Source organism: Rhyacophila brunnea, unplaced genomic scaffold (assembly GCF_057557595.1).
Source record: "Rhyacophila brunnea isolate RB1 unplaced genomic scaffold, BYU_Rbru_1.0 scaffold_7, whole genome shotgun sequence".
Classification (NCBI taxonomy): domain Eukaryota; kingdom Metazoa; phylum Arthropoda; class Insecta; order Trichoptera; family Rhyacophilidae; genus Rhyacophila; species Rhyacophila brunnea.
Window position 1 is genome coordinate 23,959,005 of NW_028233339.1, and position 17,964 is coordinate 23,976,968.

At 34.1% G+C, this 17,964-nt stretch overlaps 1 protein-coding gene across 8 annotated transcripts in view; it reads right to left on the reverse strand.

Annotated features, from left to right (window-relative positions):
* Positions 1-4,116: 4,116 nt before the first annotated feature.
* Positions 4,117-17,964, reverse strand: part of Arms (Ankyrin repeat-rich membrane spanning) — a 133,403-nt gene continuing 119,555 nt past the window's right edge. For all 8 annotated transcript variants that reach the window (XM_085958410.1, XM_085958405.1, XM_085958407.1 and 5 more), the window contains 12 exons: positions 17,381-17,575; positions 16,452-16,636; positions 15,798-15,877; positions 15,352-15,517; positions 14,525-14,703; positions 14,131-14,231; positions 12,401-12,538; positions 11,411-11,575; positions 10,135-10,240; positions 9,297-9,376; positions 8,126-8,222; positions 4,117-5,888 (listed from right to left, as the gene is read on the reverse strand). In XM_085958410.1, the coding sequence (XP_085814536.1) occupies positions 4,408-5,888; positions 8,126-8,222; positions 9,297-9,376; positions 10,135-10,240; positions 11,411-11,575; positions 12,401-12,538; positions 14,131-14,231; positions 14,525-14,703; positions 15,352-15,517; positions 15,798-15,877; positions 16,452-16,636; positions 17,381-17,575 (2,973 nt within the window). In that variant the 3' untranslated portion in view covers positions 4,117-4,407. The remainder of the gene's footprint in view (positions 5,889-8,125; positions 8,223-9,296; positions 9,377-10,134; positions 10,241-11,410; positions 11,576-12,400; positions 12,539-14,130; positions 14,232-14,524; positions 14,704-15,351; positions 15,518-15,797; positions 15,878-16,451; positions 16,637-17,380; positions 17,576-17,964) is intronic.

Below are 17,964 nucleotides of genomic sequence, written 5' to 3' on the forward strand. Positions count from 1 at the left end.
CCAGAAGATCGTGTAGCCCCGGAAACTTCCGCAAAGGAACGCTTTGCCGGTACGGGTCTATTGGGAATGACAGTTTCGGGTCTTGCGGAACTGGCTGAATGCGGCTGTGCTGGCCGCAGCGAAATGTTGCTAGCACTACGCGAATTTTTAGGGGTAAGGATTTGCGGTGACAGTTCACTCTCCATGTGCGCAGGTGCTTCGCTAAAGATTCTTGTGACAGGTCTGCGATCAGTTGAGAGCTGCGTTGTGTGGCGCTTTTCTTGATTGAGCAGATCTCTGGTCGCCTCAGCACGTGCCTTAGATTTGATGAGAGCGCTCTCAAGCTCGCGTTTTTCCAGCTCTGCAGCCTGACACGCGAGCCTGATTACGCCCAGACTATTCGATATCGACTCCTTCGCTGACCGACTGACATTTTTGAGGGCTTCCAGTTCTGCGGAAGCCTTCGTAACCTCTGTGATGATGGTCACCAAAAACGTAACGGCTGTCACGGTCACTGTCGTCAGAGACGAAGGCGTCTTTTGACAAGTGGAATTAATCGTTGAGCCCTCGGCAGATTTGGCAGGCGATTTTAAACCCATTTTAGAACAAAGACGTTACCTAATTTAACAAATTTATTTCAAAATAAGCAATTGGATCAAATCAGTTTGGCAACGCTGCGATTTAGGGTACCTAGGTAGACAGACGTTACTAAACCTTATTAGAGCATACGTTGGTAGGTACTATTAATTATTATTACAAGTTACTAGTATTGCTTTGAAAAATCCAAGGTTTGTGAAGTCCGTAGGTACCTACCAGCGTTCATTACAATAAACAACTTCTTTTGTAGTTAAGTTTATGAATGCCATGCTCATTTCGGGGATTTTTACGATGGTTTCCAAATTTTTTATTTTAGACTTTTTGTGTAATGTGACATGCTCATTTAAAAATACCTATTCTCTGATATAACGAGTAACGCTTATAACAAGCAAATTCAGTCGGTCTCATCTTCCTCGTAATAACCAAGTTCGACTGTATGTTGTCTTGAAATTTACTTGTATTCATCAACATCAAGACGTACTTTTCTGACATTTCGCGAATACCTACAGTTCCAGGTATTAAATCTAATAGGGTACACATTTCTGTTAAACGTGGCAAAAAAATACTTTTTCATACATTCTTATAAATTTCTATGCCTAAAATGTATGGAGAAGTTTTAAAATTTTGGTGGCGTATAACAGAAAGAGTATGACAGAGCTAGTGCCTGTCTCGCAATTATTTCAGTCTGGTGTTTTTTCTTTTCCTTCTGTTGTTTTTTTATCTCCCCATACTTTTATCTGAGCTAGTTTTGCGTATTCAGACATATCACATACTTTTTAATCTTTATTATATAGTCAGGTTATTTTCTATATTTTTAAATGAAAATATTTTTGTTTTTCATACGAACAGACAAAATAAAACTTTTTATAATCTATGAAGAACTAAACACACAATGTAAACCCAACTTTATGCATTCTATTTCGTTACTTTTACATTCCACATATACGTTACCACCAATATAGTTTCGGAATGGAAGTAACGGATTCTGTTTCAGAAGTGGTTGAAGCCAAAATTTAGCTTAGTTTTATTGTTAAACCTGCGATATGTTTTATTATATCTGTAGTATGAAAGATAAGCTCCATATGTATAGTATGTGAAATGGAAATATGTGATTTCTTACCTTACAAATCGTGGTAACAGTAGTGGAACCTCTTAAATGACCAACCCAGAAAGCAACCTGTTCCGATAGCGATACCGACACACACCAACAATTTAAATTGTGAATGGCGATCAGTGTTATACAAAAGTGTTGCTACATTAAAAAAATACATATTTATAGTAGAAATTTTTCGCCTTCATGCTAAAATCATGGTAACGGAATGTGGAATTCCACTTTTTCAAATATCCTGGGACACACTTTAAACGTGATTTTTTTCAATATTGGTCCAAATTTACGGAAAAACTGTATATTTTCCAAAAATATATAATATAAGCTGTTGAAGACGCTTCGAATTTAATTTTACACACTCAAAATTAATGACGAAATCAGACTTTGTTTATTTGAATTTAGGGGTGGGACATGGTAAAAACACACTACCTTTCGATCTAAATAATCAATTAAAAATATATACAGGTCAGACAGTTGTATTTAACTGATCTAATAAAGTAAATTAATAAATTTGCATGTTAAAAATACAAAACTTTCCAATATTCTATAATATAATAACTATGAAAAAATCAAAGTCATGGGACATGCCAAAAACGCAATGTACAAACTTTGGCGAAAATGCCCATATAGATACTGTCAACTGAATCACCTTTATCTAAACGTCAACAAATGCTCGTCAATAACATTCTCCAGAAGTATGAACCCCATCAACACAGAATACAAACTAGGAGTCGAACCCTTGAAACGCAGCTCAAAAATACGTGACCAGGGTGTTATAATGGATAATAAGATGAATTTTAACGCTCATATCAATGAAACTATCAATAAAGCATTAAAATAACTAGGTTTTATTCTTCGGATCTCTAAACCATTCAGATCACCTGATGTTCTGAAGGTTCTTTACTTCTTATATGTTAGATCCTTAGTTGAGTATGCCTCTGTCGTGTGGAATCCACAGTACGTTACATATATAAATCGGCTCGAAGCGGTGCAAAAGCGATTTCGCAAGCACGTTAATTTTAAAGCCTACTGTTATCAAGATTATTGTAATCCGATTATACAAAAAGTAGAAATAATCCTGTTTAGCTTTAAGCCGTGATTTGGATATGATAAAACTAGTTTAGTTTAACTCAGCTAAATGCTAAATAATGAAAAAATTTGTAAGTATCTATTTTTTGGTTACCCCTCATCCTCTCTTTTTATTATAACCACACTTATGTGTTAAAATAAATTATTTCAGTTTCAAACCAACAGAAAAGATTCCAAAGGACCTAGCTGTCTTTGAAATACTTCAATAACTTACTTTTTGACACAATGTATTGAGAATTTGCGATACCTACATCCATCCTTATGTCACACCCACTGCGGATTTAGTAAAGGCTAGCACATTCACCTCTTATTCCACGGGATGTGAGTGTGATTCCTGTAACTGGGTCAAATTCATGTTTTTTTCCAATCAATGTATGTTTGGATCTAGGGCATGAGCCCAATGCGTTGAGTAAATGGTTAACAACCAATCCTCGTAGATTCTACAGACATTCTACGACATAGAATGTCTGTTAAGTCTTCTCCCTCTATACTAGGTAGGACCATATTCATTTACTCTGTCTTACATACTTTCATGTTGAAAATAAATCTTGTTTCGATGAAACGACAGTGTGTTCAAAGGAAATTATCAAACCTCATATTGGTTCCACTGCACTGGCTTGAAATGGACATTACCTACCACTCCCGCCACTGTGGTGACCTGTTGCCATCAAATACAAATAACTGGAGCCGCTGATGTGTCATGTTAGACATGTGCAACTTTGCCATACAAAATAAATTCGATGCCTATGTGATTGTTGCATTAAAAATTTATCAACAGACGATTGAACATCCTCTAAATATTAATTCATAATAAAAAAAACATTTATTTTTCGCATTTTTTCGCAGGCAGACATTTTAGAAATTCATTTTATTTGATTTTACTTGCACTAGATGTACTCATCCATAGATATTTTTATCCATCAAACCTGTATTGTGTTTATATGTATGCCAGATGTGTGAATTTTTCTGTACAGTCATAAACGGCGTTCCAATGTGGCGGCGAGTGAAGTGTTATTATTTATTGGTATTACAGAAAGAGTACAGAAAAATGTTATTACATATTGATATTACAGTACTTAATAACCCTGTGTGATAGATCAGTGATAGTAGATGATTAAAATTTGATTGATATAACATATTGATAGGTTCAAAAGTTGTATGATTTTTAATTTAGCAATCGAAATTTGTCGATTTTTTTTAAAAATTGTCGGTATTTGGCATATATACTTTATGTAATTTTTGCTGCAGGTAAAGTGTTAATAATTATAGTTATTGATTGGTCGACTTACACTTACTACATTGAAACCTACTCTACTACATTGAAACATAAAAAATAAGCATGTCAGTAAATTGTTGAATTCTTTTTATTAACAATGATAATTATTATTTTAAAAAATATCACATTTAAATGCAATAAAATACTGAACTGTTCTTATCATAAGACCTAACTTACAATAATATATACAAATAATTATGCGGCTCAATAATAAGCTGGTGCATAAGTATTTTTTCATTTTATGAAAATATTACCACCATTAAAATAAAATTCGCAGTTGGGTTGAAGTAATTATTTTATTGAGAAAAATGTTTTTGGTGAATTATCATATATCGCTATCACACTGTTGATCGGTTAGTCAGACGGAAGATTCAGGATTTTTCCAATCATCATGGTCATCAACCGCATCTTGGCGCCATAAAGAGTTACTTCTTAAACTTGTATCGGAAATGGAGTGGGGTAAATGTTCGACGTTATGATGGGAGTCCAGCAGGTATGTTAACGATTGAACGCTAGGTGAACGAGAACTGCAAATAGACTTATTATCGACGGGGGTTTCAACTCTATTTGAATTATTACTGTACTCTTGAACGGCTAGTATTTCATCGCCTATAGGTAAAGTATCATAGTACATTGACTCACATTTCCCATCATCATTGGTATGGTGATTGTGGGATTCACTAGAACTATGATCCGAGTTAGGGCTAAATTCAACGCTCATTGTAGCATCGGAAGTAATACATTCTATCTTTTCCGGACAAAATTTGTGTCGAGAATCAGCTTTGTTAAAACGCTTTCTTTTATTAGTTTGAAGAGGCGAATGATATTTGGAACTGCCGGGTGAGCTATGATGTGAAGAACTTTCACTACTGGTGGATGGGTTGTGTACGGACACATTCGATTTGCTATCGTCTTTTGAGACATTTCTGTGAATTTTAATGGATATCGAAGGTGACGATCTTTCCGAAGAAACTAAAGGAGTGGACTCATCGTCGCTTTCAAAATCTCCGGTCTTAAATATTTTATCAGTTGAAGGGTTTCTGCTAAAGATTTTTTCCTTCAGTCGTGTTATAAGTTCAGTGTTTGAGGATTGTTCTATATTATCACCGGAGGTTGTTTGAATTTTAGGAGTTATAACATTCGCCTGAATGCTCGCATCGTCAGTCTGAGAAGAGCCGTCGGCTGATTTCGACCGAGCAGAAAATGCTTGCATGTTTGGATCAATAGAAACATCTTCCTTCATAAGTAATAGCGACGACGGCCTTGGTTTTGAAGACTTAGAGTTTCTTCTCATGGCGACTTCACCACTATCTGTCAATTGCGGAGTCTCCGTCGATACGACTATGCAGTCAATACTACAATGCTCCTGTGAAAGCTGAGTAACGGCGGCTGATTTGTCTATATCGGTTTGGTTTTGCAGATTTTGCCACACGACTTCATTATTTTTGATATTTTGGATGGAAACTCTCTGTTTCCCATCTGAATTAGCAGTATTATCAGAAGAGATCTTTCTAGTATTATAGTCAGGCTCATATCGGTTGGCATTGGATCCTGACTGAGAATAAAATGGTCTCTCTATTTCGTCTTCAAATTTTACTATTATGGGAGTTATATCCATATTTTTTAGACTGGAATTGGAACCGAAGCTAAACCCTTTTTCATTTATGGAAACATGCTTTTTCGACGCTTGTTTTATACTTCCTTTGGGCTTAAGAATAGACGGATCGGCTTTGCGAGGCAGTTGTGGTGATGCTGTAACGGAAGTCGGAGGAGTTGTCGCTTGCCATCCGCCACCTGGTGCCAATAAAACCAACTGAATTGATTCACTTTCATCTGAAACTAAATATATAAACAGTTTTATTGAAATATAAATTAATTTCTATCGGTAGTACACATGGAAAATACAGACCACTTGGGGATGATAAATTTTGATATTAATCGTTGCTAAATTGATAAACTTACATCATGTACGTAATGAAAAAAATATTTTCATGATTTTTATTATATACTGTGCAGAAGACAGCTTATTTATGAGTCGATACCCTTTGTTTGCTTGGATATTTTAATCATTCCCTAGATTAAATGGATGTTTTAATTTTTTACTGCGACTAGCTTAGTGATTAATAATAAATGTGTAGTTGAATTTATGAAGATCTGTTCTAATTTTAGTGTAAATGAAATAACCAATAATAAAAGTTTTCATATGAAACGGTTGCAATGATTTTTTGAAATATGAAAACATTCATGCATTTAACATTAACAGCCTGAACTACAAAATAAACACATGCGAATAAAAATAAAACCCGATGTAGCATTGGGCAATCTTTTTATTTAATTTATTATAAAAAAATAATACAAAAAACATAATATGAATAGCAAAATACAATTTTAAAATAAAATAATTGAAAATTGTTAAATTTTCACTAGCAAACAACAAACCAGGCAAAATATATACAATTTAAACAAAAATAAAATCAAATGTGTAACAATTCTTGGCCAGATTTACATATGTTTTTTTATATGAAATTACCAGTTTCTAGTGTCATAAGCTGATAAGTATAAAATATTTTAGACATGGAATTCTGGACATGAATTATGATATATTTTTTTGAACATGCAAGGTCAATTTCACCAATTTAAGGATTTATAACTGGCTACAGGTATAATAAAAAATATCGGTAATAAATAAATACAATTCTAAAATTGATTATTTTAATGGTAATTAGGTTAATATGGCTGAACATAAAAATAATAATATACTTATAAAATATTTCATAAATAAAATTATAAATTAAAAAAATGGTAATTAATACTGCAATGGATGTTTTCAAAAAATCACAATGGTTCCTTACACACGAATAGATCACAGCTAGCTGTTACATCGTTGTACAAAGGAATGACAGAATATTCACAAAAATGAAAGGGCAGTATATTTCAAACATTAATAAAACCATGCATAAATGATGACAATGATAACACAATATGCAGAGTATTGCTCCCAATTAACTGAGATTGCTGGTATAATGGTGTAATAATATTATGAATCGATGAAAACCAAAATGAGGCCAAATCCCGAAACAAATTGAAATTCACATGCGAATGACCTATTTCGGATCCCATCTACTCATTGTATGTACGCTAGATTAGGTAATGAATATAATTAAAATACTTTTGTACATAATATCTAAATTATTGTGAAACATGTATTTTTTAAATACAATTAATTGTATTATACAGAAACATAATTATCATTCAAAGAAATGTTTATTATTTACATAATTGATTATTAAAATGAATAGTGAACGAAAATTATTCACTGGAAATAATAAATAAGTGCATTTATGTCACTCATATTGTAATATGATCAATTGAAAAGGAATAGTACAATAATTTAGCATTAATTAAATGCTAATAATCTCAACAACATATTGCATAATATGAAAGAGAATAGCATTATGTATTTACCATCTACTTATGTATGTAGTCTATTGAAATAATAGTTTTCTAGTTATTATTGTCAATATGACATAACAGGATATTGAGTTTGAAACCGAATGTCATGAGTATTGTCATTATAATTTCCTCCGAGCAAGCGGTAAACTTAAAGAATTTTAACTGTTTATTTTCGATTGCGACTAAGCAGGAACTGTTTTCGGCAGTATTAAATAAGTGCACACAGGGTAAACAGAATGGCCGATTGATTCAGGCATGCTCCTCAGAATCATCGGACGGCATATTGAGCACGATGCGCTCCGAGCGGCAATTCGAATTAGTTCCCGGCATTATAATAACGGTGGGCTCTAAATTTTTGTTTTCTCTGTTGTTCAGATCGTTAAAAGCGGAAGACTTAGCGGTGTTTTCGAATTTGACTCTCGGGGCTTCTTTATTGTTGACGTGGATGTGAGTGAGTGTGATCTCGTCCAGTTCCGGCGGGTCACCGCTCCCGTAGTCATTTGAGGTGCATTGGGCGTCGTCAGACGGATCGTAGTGGTTGAGGAGGATGGTGGGGACGGCTTTGAGGGTGGGGCTGCCCGGGAGGTGCTCGCTGATGGTTGGGAGGGGGAGCGGTGGCTCACCTGTGGCGACGGGGGGCTCCCCCAGCAACACGTCTTCTAGTGCTTCCTCGTTTAGGGTCTGCAGTGCTCCGCAAATCATTTGTTCTTCCAAAGTTACCTGCAATAGACAAATCACGTTTGTGTCATTGAAAACTCTCATTTGTAATCGAGGTATTTGATTATCGTTTATTTAAAATAATTTATTATCAGGGGTTTAAAAAACCAATTATGTTTGTGGAATAGAAAATTAATTTTCTTGAATGCCATTACAAAATCAAACATAAGAATGAACCCAATTATAAAAATGTATATTTTGAATAAGCTCTACAATTCTATGTGGATCTGGGGGACCTTGAAGGAAGAGGTTTCATACATGTTCTTTTACGAGAAATGTTTATTAAACCTAGTCCATGATCTGAATCCAAATGTATTGAAGTAACACAATGTGAATTTGCCAAGCGTAGGATTCAGACCAGATACCTATGGTTTTCGGATATTTTACCACTCAACCATCACAGATGTACTCTTGTGTATAAAAATATAACAGTACATAATTGGAAAAGCATACTGGCGCGAATCTAGCAGATACAGGTTAAATTCCCGTCGGGTGTCGTATTTTTTCTACAAAATGATTTTTTCTAGTGTGATGCATGAGATGTTTTCAAATTATGTATAATCAAGATATAGAATGTTACATTCTCAAACCTTGTGTCTTATTCGTTGAATAACAAAAATAGTTTATTAAATTAAATTAATACATATTACTAGGGTTGGTTTTATACAATCACCGTCTCCTTAAATTTAGTTACAAGAATAGTTGACATGTTTATTAAAAATACACCCTGAAAGATAATACATAGATAATACATGAGAATTGATTAAAAATTCGCAACACTAAATTTAAAACAAAGAGAAATTAATAGTCATGTAAGAAATATGGCAATAATACATTTACCTGATATTCTTGACCGTAAGTCTGTTCCGAGATATTGAAGTGAGCATAAAATAGAAAGAGGTTGTCTTTAGTATTATTTAGAGTGAATCATAGAGACATTTTGATTAAGTTTGAAGTATATTATTATGTCATTCAAAATTATTTTAGATTGAATGTAAGTTATAAGCAGAATAGTACATAGGAATGAAGAAACTAGACTAATTAAAGAAAAATAAGTTACATAACAATTTAATTTACCTGTTTCTCCATGTTGGACGGTTTGCTTTTTTGTGAATCATGGGAGACTCTTTTGGGTTCCTTTTCAGGCCGTTCTTTTTCTGTAGGCATACATTAAACATTAGTGCATATATCACCAGGGGGAGGGGATTATTCTAAAATATTAGCTGAAATCTTGGAGCACTTATTTTATTATTCATTCATTAGTAAAATACCATATTTTGCATTTGTACCAAATATTAATTCAATTGGGTTCCCAGTTCAAAGAATGGAATGCGGATTTTAATTTAATTCAGTAGTATAACAATGTTAAGAAGCAAATTAGATTTTGTCATATTGTTATATCTCTATAATGTCTAGGCAGGCATATTTATGACGGTCTATAGCAGACGTGGGCAAAGTTAAGCAAGTCAAAGGTTAAGTGCGACTACCAATATCTCTAAATAAAAATATAGCTGATACTTTCTTTCCCCATTATTTATTGGTATTATTGCGAGATTTCCTTTTTATACTTTATATGGCAATTGAGATTTGTTTAAAAACATAATTAAATATGAATTTGTGTATTTAATGCCACGTGAGAACATGACAATGGTGTGGCTCTTTATATCATATATGAAAATCCAGAATGTGGCTCTCGTTGACATCATATATGCCCATTCCTGGTCTATAGAAAGAGGTTAGCCAGTGTTAATGACATTGTCTATTGACAATCTTTAAATGGTTCTAGTTGAAAGGGCACTAATGGAAGTTCTGGCAATAGCAGTGAGGCCTCAAATCACAGGTGGTATCAGTACTTAGGTGCAAATGTATGAAAAGAATGTTGAACGATTCAATACATAAAATCTGTTCAACAAACCTTGAATAAGGGATGCGCTATTGGGCGGCATCCCTGACTCCAATTCGCGAAGGGTGAGAATAAGCAGTTTGAATAATTCCCAATCTCCAAAGTTCAACCCAAGTACCTGAAGACAGAAATAAATAAATAAAAACATAATAAGTAGTAAAATTATTGCAAATATTTTAATATGGAGTTGTCTATTGGAGGTTAACCAACATTAAGGTCAATCAATCTTGTAAAATACAATTCAACTAACATATTGTCATCATGGCTATGTTTTTCTTCTTCTTTTTATTCCTGGCGCTACAAACCTGTGTGGGACTTAGTGTCCTCCAGCATTTGTCTCCGTCAAAGTCTGTCCAAAGCTGCTTCTCTCCAATTTAGGATGACCGAGGTCATTAAATCTAACTAGACACTATCCCTCTATTTTGTACGAGGTCAACCAGGTTGTCGTTTGCCTTCCGGCTTTCAAATGTCAGTCATGTTTTACTTAATAAATCCTGTTTCAGCAGTTTTCAAACTTTTTCATTTCACTTTGCCCCCTTATAATGAATATTTCCCCTTCTGAATCACATTCTAGAGAATTTTTTTAGCATATCTGAAGTGTCGATTGGTGACTAGCCATTTGCAATTGAAGTCATATCCGACATTGACTTATGTGCAATAAGGGAAGAGTAGTTTAAATTTTGTTAAAAATAGGCTCTAAAGCTTACGAATATATTGTTGTGATGATGCATCAGTCAATTGATACAAGATTGTCTGGGAATTATCATTTTATTTAAATACCTTGGGGCACTCTTGGGTATTGCTCACACACTCTTAGATTACCACTGGCCTAGTTAATATGATTAGTGATTCTGTATGCCTGTGACTTGAAGCAAAATAAAATATAGTTATTATTAGGACAGTTAAGCCAAACCTTGTAACCCATAAGTTGAACATATGCTAAGTACACACGCACGTTCTTGCTCAATGGTTTTACGCTCATTCGAACATGTCTCAACATGTTTACCATCTCGCTCGATACTTTTTTGTTCGATATCGAGCAAACGGGTCAATACAATACGTAAAAGATTCAAGGTCCGTAATTCCTGCTCGATGCTCGACAAAAATTCGCTTGAGCATGACTCAATGCGTGCGCTTTGACTGAGCGTCTTGTGTCGAGCTGCTCGAGTGTGTGGACGCAACAACGAGCATGCTTCCAAGTCAACATGTTCGATCGAGCGAAACTGTCAAGCAAGAATGTGTGTGGGTACTAGGCTATACAGTTGACGTTATTGATTGAGTATGTTACCTCTTTGAGATCGGGAAGGTCACAGTGTCTGAGGACGCGACCGGAAATATTGTGTCGCCTCAGCTGTGGAGTGAGGGAGGCGGCCGCACTCGGTAACTCTCGCTCCACCATGGAGCAAATAGCTCCAAGACCCAACCGCGAAAGGCGGACGTCACTCAGTTCACCCTGGAAGATACAAGCCAAGTCAGTATCTCTTAATCATTCCAAGTAAATTTCAATAAATAATAATAATAATAAAAATTTCAGGTACTGAGGATACAACAGTAAAGTGTCATAGGCAACCAAGTTTAGTAAATCAATATCAAAGTTAAATATTATGTTATTACAAATTCTGCATCACTATTTTCAATATTTAATAACTAGGGTATCTATCTCAAATGATCCATTATATTGTTAAGTTTGTTGCTATTTTTTATATCTGACAGTACAGTATTTGTTGGGCAAAAACATTTAAATTAGACATGTTGCAATGAATCCATGGAGTGAAATCCAATATTAGGCATAAAATGCTAATAACTTTATATTAAAACCAGTTACATATTAAAATACTTTTTTACACATTTATTTACACTAACCTACCCTTGTGGTGATGTGAAAACTCTCGCGTACTTTGGCTCATTTGACCATAGTACCAAAAACAGTGACATTGTAGGGACGATTGAGTGATATTTATAATAAATTGTTCATATAAGGTCCAAATAAATTATTACACATGGTCTTTAATCAATTTTAATACAAACTATTCACCATTTTACTATGTTGAAGTTAATAATAACATGTTAATTACCATTTGGGCCTCTGTAGAGTTCAGGTTATATTAACAGACTTTTTACAAGGAATAGTTGTTGGCCTTACGCGCAACCTAGTGCGTCCTTGCTCTAGATTAAACTTCATGTAATTTTTGTCAAATAGGTATTTGAAGCCTCACTCATGACTTTGTGAACTCCTTATTTGTAAAAAAGTTACCTTGTTCAGATATGTACAACTTACATGTGGATGTGGGAAAGAGTACATAGCAGCCGATTGCATGTTAGGCTGGGGCGAGGCCTGTGCAGGCCCTTCCGACCAATTAGGCCAGCCCCCAGGGGTTCCTCCTCCATATATTGGCGGCAGTGTAGGGGCTCTCGGCTATTCAAAAAAAACACAATTATTGCATGAAAATGTATACACGAAGCTTCACTGAAAAACAAATCTCAAATGATAAAGTACACTATACATAATTCTTTTGATAGATAGATAATTATTATAATATTGATAATACATTCATATTATTGACTGAGGGTTCTTGCGAATTAAACTAAATATTTTTAAAATATTCATTTGATTGTCAAAAAGTCAATTAACTATTATCATGTCGAATGAAATATAAAAAGTTTGCATCGAAATATTGAAGAAAGTTGTAGGTATGTCTTTTTTATATCTACTATGTTATTATTATGGCACATTGGTCAATAGCTGCAATGCCACAATACTCTTTTTTCTAAATAAATAAATATTAATCTCACTATTTCGTTTCCCGACTCACTTATAAATAATTATAATTTGCCCGGACTAGAAAAAATATTATAAGTACATAAATAATACCAGATGTGTTCGTCATGCTACATTGCTACGCTCAAATCGGAGGCATGAAATTAGCTTTGAGATTTGGTTGTAAAAAAATTATCCCATTAAGTGCCGGGAGGTTTTGTATGGCGGCAAGTGAGAGGCCGCGAATTTTTTAGCAAAAATAAACCTTATTATCATTTTTTTTTTAAATATATTGAAAGTTTATCATAAACAATCATATGCTAAATGTCTCATTATTGGACCAGCATTCTTTCGAATTTTAAATTATTCAAAACAAAAGCCTGATACTGGCGTTCTGTCTTCAAAGACAAGAGCATAAGTTCGCATTTTTTGTATGGCTGGCACTGTACGCCCGGCAGTGGCGAAGGATGGAGGTAGGCCGTTAAGATTCGCTATAAATAGTGCACACTAAACTTTGTTAGTCATATGTATTTGTTTTTATTGAACTAAGACTACAATTTACAGATGGTATTAGTTAGTTTTTAAAAATCAATTAAACCCCGCCTAAACGAAACCATAATAGATTTGGTCTAATTTGGGCAATACGACAAAATTGTGTACAATTTTTCATTCATAGTTATTTGTTTTCGTTGGATTAAAACTACATATTACACATATTTTTGGTTCATTTTTTTGATTCATTAAGCCCTGCGTAAACCAAACTATAATAAATAAAAAATATTATTCTATCTATAAAATACTCAAAGTTATGTATGATTTAATTGCATAATTTTAGATATTTTATAGATAGACATGTATTTTTTGACTAATATCTATTATGGCTTGGTTTCTCAGGGTTTAATTGAATTTTAAAATCTAACCTACACTATCTGTAAATTGTAGTCTTATTTCAATGAAAACAAATATGTATGTCTGAAAAAGTTTAATGTGCACTATTTATGGCAGATCTTAACAGCCTACCTCCACCCTTCGCCACTGACGCCCGGCCATATCCGCAAACTAGTTCGCTTTGGCACAGAACCGGTTTTAACTGGATTGAAAAATCAAGATTTAAAAAACCATACATAACATGGATATTGTACATTTTGACATTCAAACGTTTACATCACCGGAGGATTACGAATCATTTCGTGGCTAGTAAACAGACTGAATATAGTTTGTTGGTAATAATTATGGGGAAAATTATTAACCTGCTTGCGATTGTTGTAGAACTTATTGTAGGGTTTTTGAGATACTGCCGGATTCATCATAGGTGGTACATCTGTATCAATATTATGTTGCTGTTGTTCATCTGTAAATATTTAAGCCAAATATGTATTGTAATTTGCATTTATAAAACAAGACAAAATTATCACTAAAAATAAATAGGGTTTCCGTAATATGTTCACTAGATCATGAGTATGTCCTGTTTTTGAAGTCTTAAATATTTTAATGTCCGGGTTTTAATTTAAATTTTGCTTGTCAGAATTACTGCTGGCCTATTGTACTTAGTATTAAAAAAAATAAAAAAAAATAATATTGAAATATGTTAGTTGTATAAGAGAAGATACTAAATTCAACAGATAAAACATTGAGGTACATTACCTTTGATGACTTTCTTTATGTAGGGATCTAAGTTAATGGTAAATGGCAAGAAAATTTTTAGATCGGCAGCGAGCAGACTTGTTCTATGGAATCCTAAAAAGACATCAAGTTTCCGTTCATCTCTGTCAAGGTCCATCAACGGCTCAGCTTCTCTCAGAATTGGAATATTTGGTCGAACTCTGCAACCAGATCGAAAACAAGAGTTTTATAACAATCTTATAGGGGAGAGTGTTGTATTTAGTTTATTATATATCATGTGATATGTTCGAAGGCACAATATAGTCTTGACAATGTAATTAATCAAAATGATATTAACAATGTCATAGGCTCCGGGTTCGATGCTTTGTTTCACTATACTGTCATTGGGTCGCATGGCCTGTTGTAGTATTAAAAAAAGAATAAGACACCTTGATGTACCTATAAACAGTTTCCCGACTGTCACAATTTGATGTCTGGGTGAAAAACTATTGTGATGTCGTCAAAATAAATTACCTTATTTCAAAGTAGAATGGTATGGCATTCTTTATGTACTCCTAACATGGTAAGTGCTGAAAGTCAAAATGTGTGAATTATCATCAAGTTATAACACCTTCGCCTGTCACTCATGACCTCTTGGTGGAGTGTGGCAGAGAATTCAGAGTAAGCACTCAATGGGTTGGGAAAATGGTTAACAAGCATTCCTTCTAAAAAAAAACTTAGTATAACCTCCACTTTGTGAAAGACAATATAAGCTACTTAGGAATGAAGATGTGAAAAATGGAAAATGTTTACCGATAGATAAAATCATAAATAATGTCTTAAGCTGAAAAACTAAAAAAGTCTCTTACTTATCGTATATTTGTTTTAATGATGTGCCGTCATCGATATGTTCTTCAAACATTTCATGGTGCAAGATTATCCATGAAGTTCTGAATGGCCATTGTTCGGTTAAATTTACCCAAGAAGCTAAGTGATACCAATTGAATTCTATTTGAAAAGCTTTCAGTAATCGCCCTGCAATGAAAAAAGAAATAACATCTCAATAAACAGAAAATTTTCACATGTTATATTAGTTGATAGAAAAATGTATTCATATTTGTCCTTAGAAACGAACTACAGTGTTGTGAGTTGTGACACACTGGTGTGCCGTGAAATAGTTTTTTTAAATACAGCTGATGCAGATTTCTTGCAATGGTGAATGTCATACATGTGTCATGAATGTCATACTGTTAGAAAAGGGTTGAGAGCCTCGTATATAAAAATGTTTTAGTGATAATATAACGTAATATCATACCTGTGATGTAGAGAACATTCATAAGTCGACGCATACTCCGTGGATTAACATCACTGAAGTAGTCATCTGTGAGAAGAACTCTAAAAGAAATATGTATTACAGTTAGAACACATACTAAAAATAAATTTAAATGAGCATATACATAGATAATATGTACATACAAGAAGTGAAAATGAATTTACAGTGTGGCTCTCATATTCTGGCTGACACCTCACTATGGACATGAAGGAAACAAAAAATCTCCCAGTTCATTGAGGTACCTACATTGCTGTCTCTGTTGCCCGCTTAGTGCAAACTCTCCATCCATTTCACAAACATCTCTATACCTTGGCTATTGCTTCACTACATACAGCGTTTGTGACATATCGCCAGCATATGTTTAAAAGTCGCATCGTGCTTTCTTGGCAGTTACAAAATAATTAGTATTTCTTTGTGAGCAGATAATATTATACTGTCTTCTTTTTATATACACATAATTATTTACTAACAGCCTTATGCGTAGTCTTACTTACGTAAATAAATGGCCTTATACATTACTTGAAATGGGCGAGTTAGACAAGTTCCCATTCCAAGTAACACATATTAAACCTACTTATTTATGACTTTTACTATGCATACGGCCTTAACGATACATGAAACATTGAAAAATTATACCTATTTAAATCAGCCGGTCCACTAGTGAGCCCAACCTTATGCAAGTTAGACTGCATAGATGAGGCAACCGATTCGGACATTTTAAGTTTCCTTGCATTCCGGGAACTGCTGGCAGTTCCTAATCCTTTTAACTTCTCTTGACTTGACATCAGTTCAGATGCTGATGAAAGCCTTCTTGCTGATACCTGATAATAAAATTATTAATCAAACAATTACATATATGTGAGCACTGATGTTCATTCTGCTCAGCTATTACTGGCCTCAAGCTATAAAAACTGCCCGGCGAATGCACAACAATATATGTATTATTTCTTGCAATTTTTACCAAATGACTCTATCCCCAGATTTTAGTATATTTGCCACTTTCAGTGATGATGATAGAAAATGATTAATGTGCAGTATTTGCATTTGATCAGAGACTTTATTGTCGTTGTATTCCCTCTGGAAGTGGAATGGAACAAACCTTTGAATAACGAATGTACGAATATCTATAAATATACAGGATTAGCATGATGTTCAATAGTTTTGAATGAAAACAAGACTTAGTTAGAAGACGCCAAGTGAGAGAAAGCGATGCAATAAGCTTGGTCTAAGTACAGTTGAGAATAGCAATTTTAACAAATCACATAGAAGCGGAATAGAAAAAATTGCATCTGTCGATGTTTAAGGTTAAATTGCTCCTCTACAACCAAGATAAACTTTCAAATGCTTCATCGTTTTATTAATGCTTGATGAACTTGCAAGATTTTGCAAACATTGTGAACTGATGAAACGAACGAATCCTGATTATAAATTAAGTGGACTAAGTACTGTTTACCTATAGGTTTTGCTTTATTTTAGTTAGACAATAATTATATTGTCTTTCCATTAAGAATTAGCAGTAAGTTTACACAGAGCAATTTTATTTTAAGTCAAATTGTCACTCTCACCGATCGCTGTAATGATGCCGTTATATCATCGGTACCAGCGAGAGTTTGTTTCCTTTGGGAAGTCTGCTGAGCGATCTTTACTCGTCTCAAGGCTGAGTTTTGAAGATAAAAAGGAAGCTGGACCATGTTACGTAGATAATCCCAGCCTCCAATGTTACTTTCAGAGAACGCACGTCTACTATTCACTTCCACAGCCTGAATTGCAAAAAAAAAACAAAGATTATTTAGTGTAATAAAATCACTGATGATAATTTAGTTGTAGATGAAACGAATGGGAACACATTGATAAACTATTGTGGATATGCTGTATCAGTTGATTTTAGAAGGATTGGTTGTCAGCCTTTTCCTAAAACTCTATACATGGGTTACTACATATCATCTGGAGCCGATTTTAATAACATACTGTTGGTTAAATAACGATAATCGAGAGGTACACTCATAAAAGAAAATCCAATTTCTGTGGAGACCCATATGATCAAAAAAAAAACACATACGGAGTGGAGGTTATATTAACATAATACGTTTTTTTACAAGGAATGGTTGTTAGCCATTACCCCAACCGATTGGGTTCGCGCACTGGATCA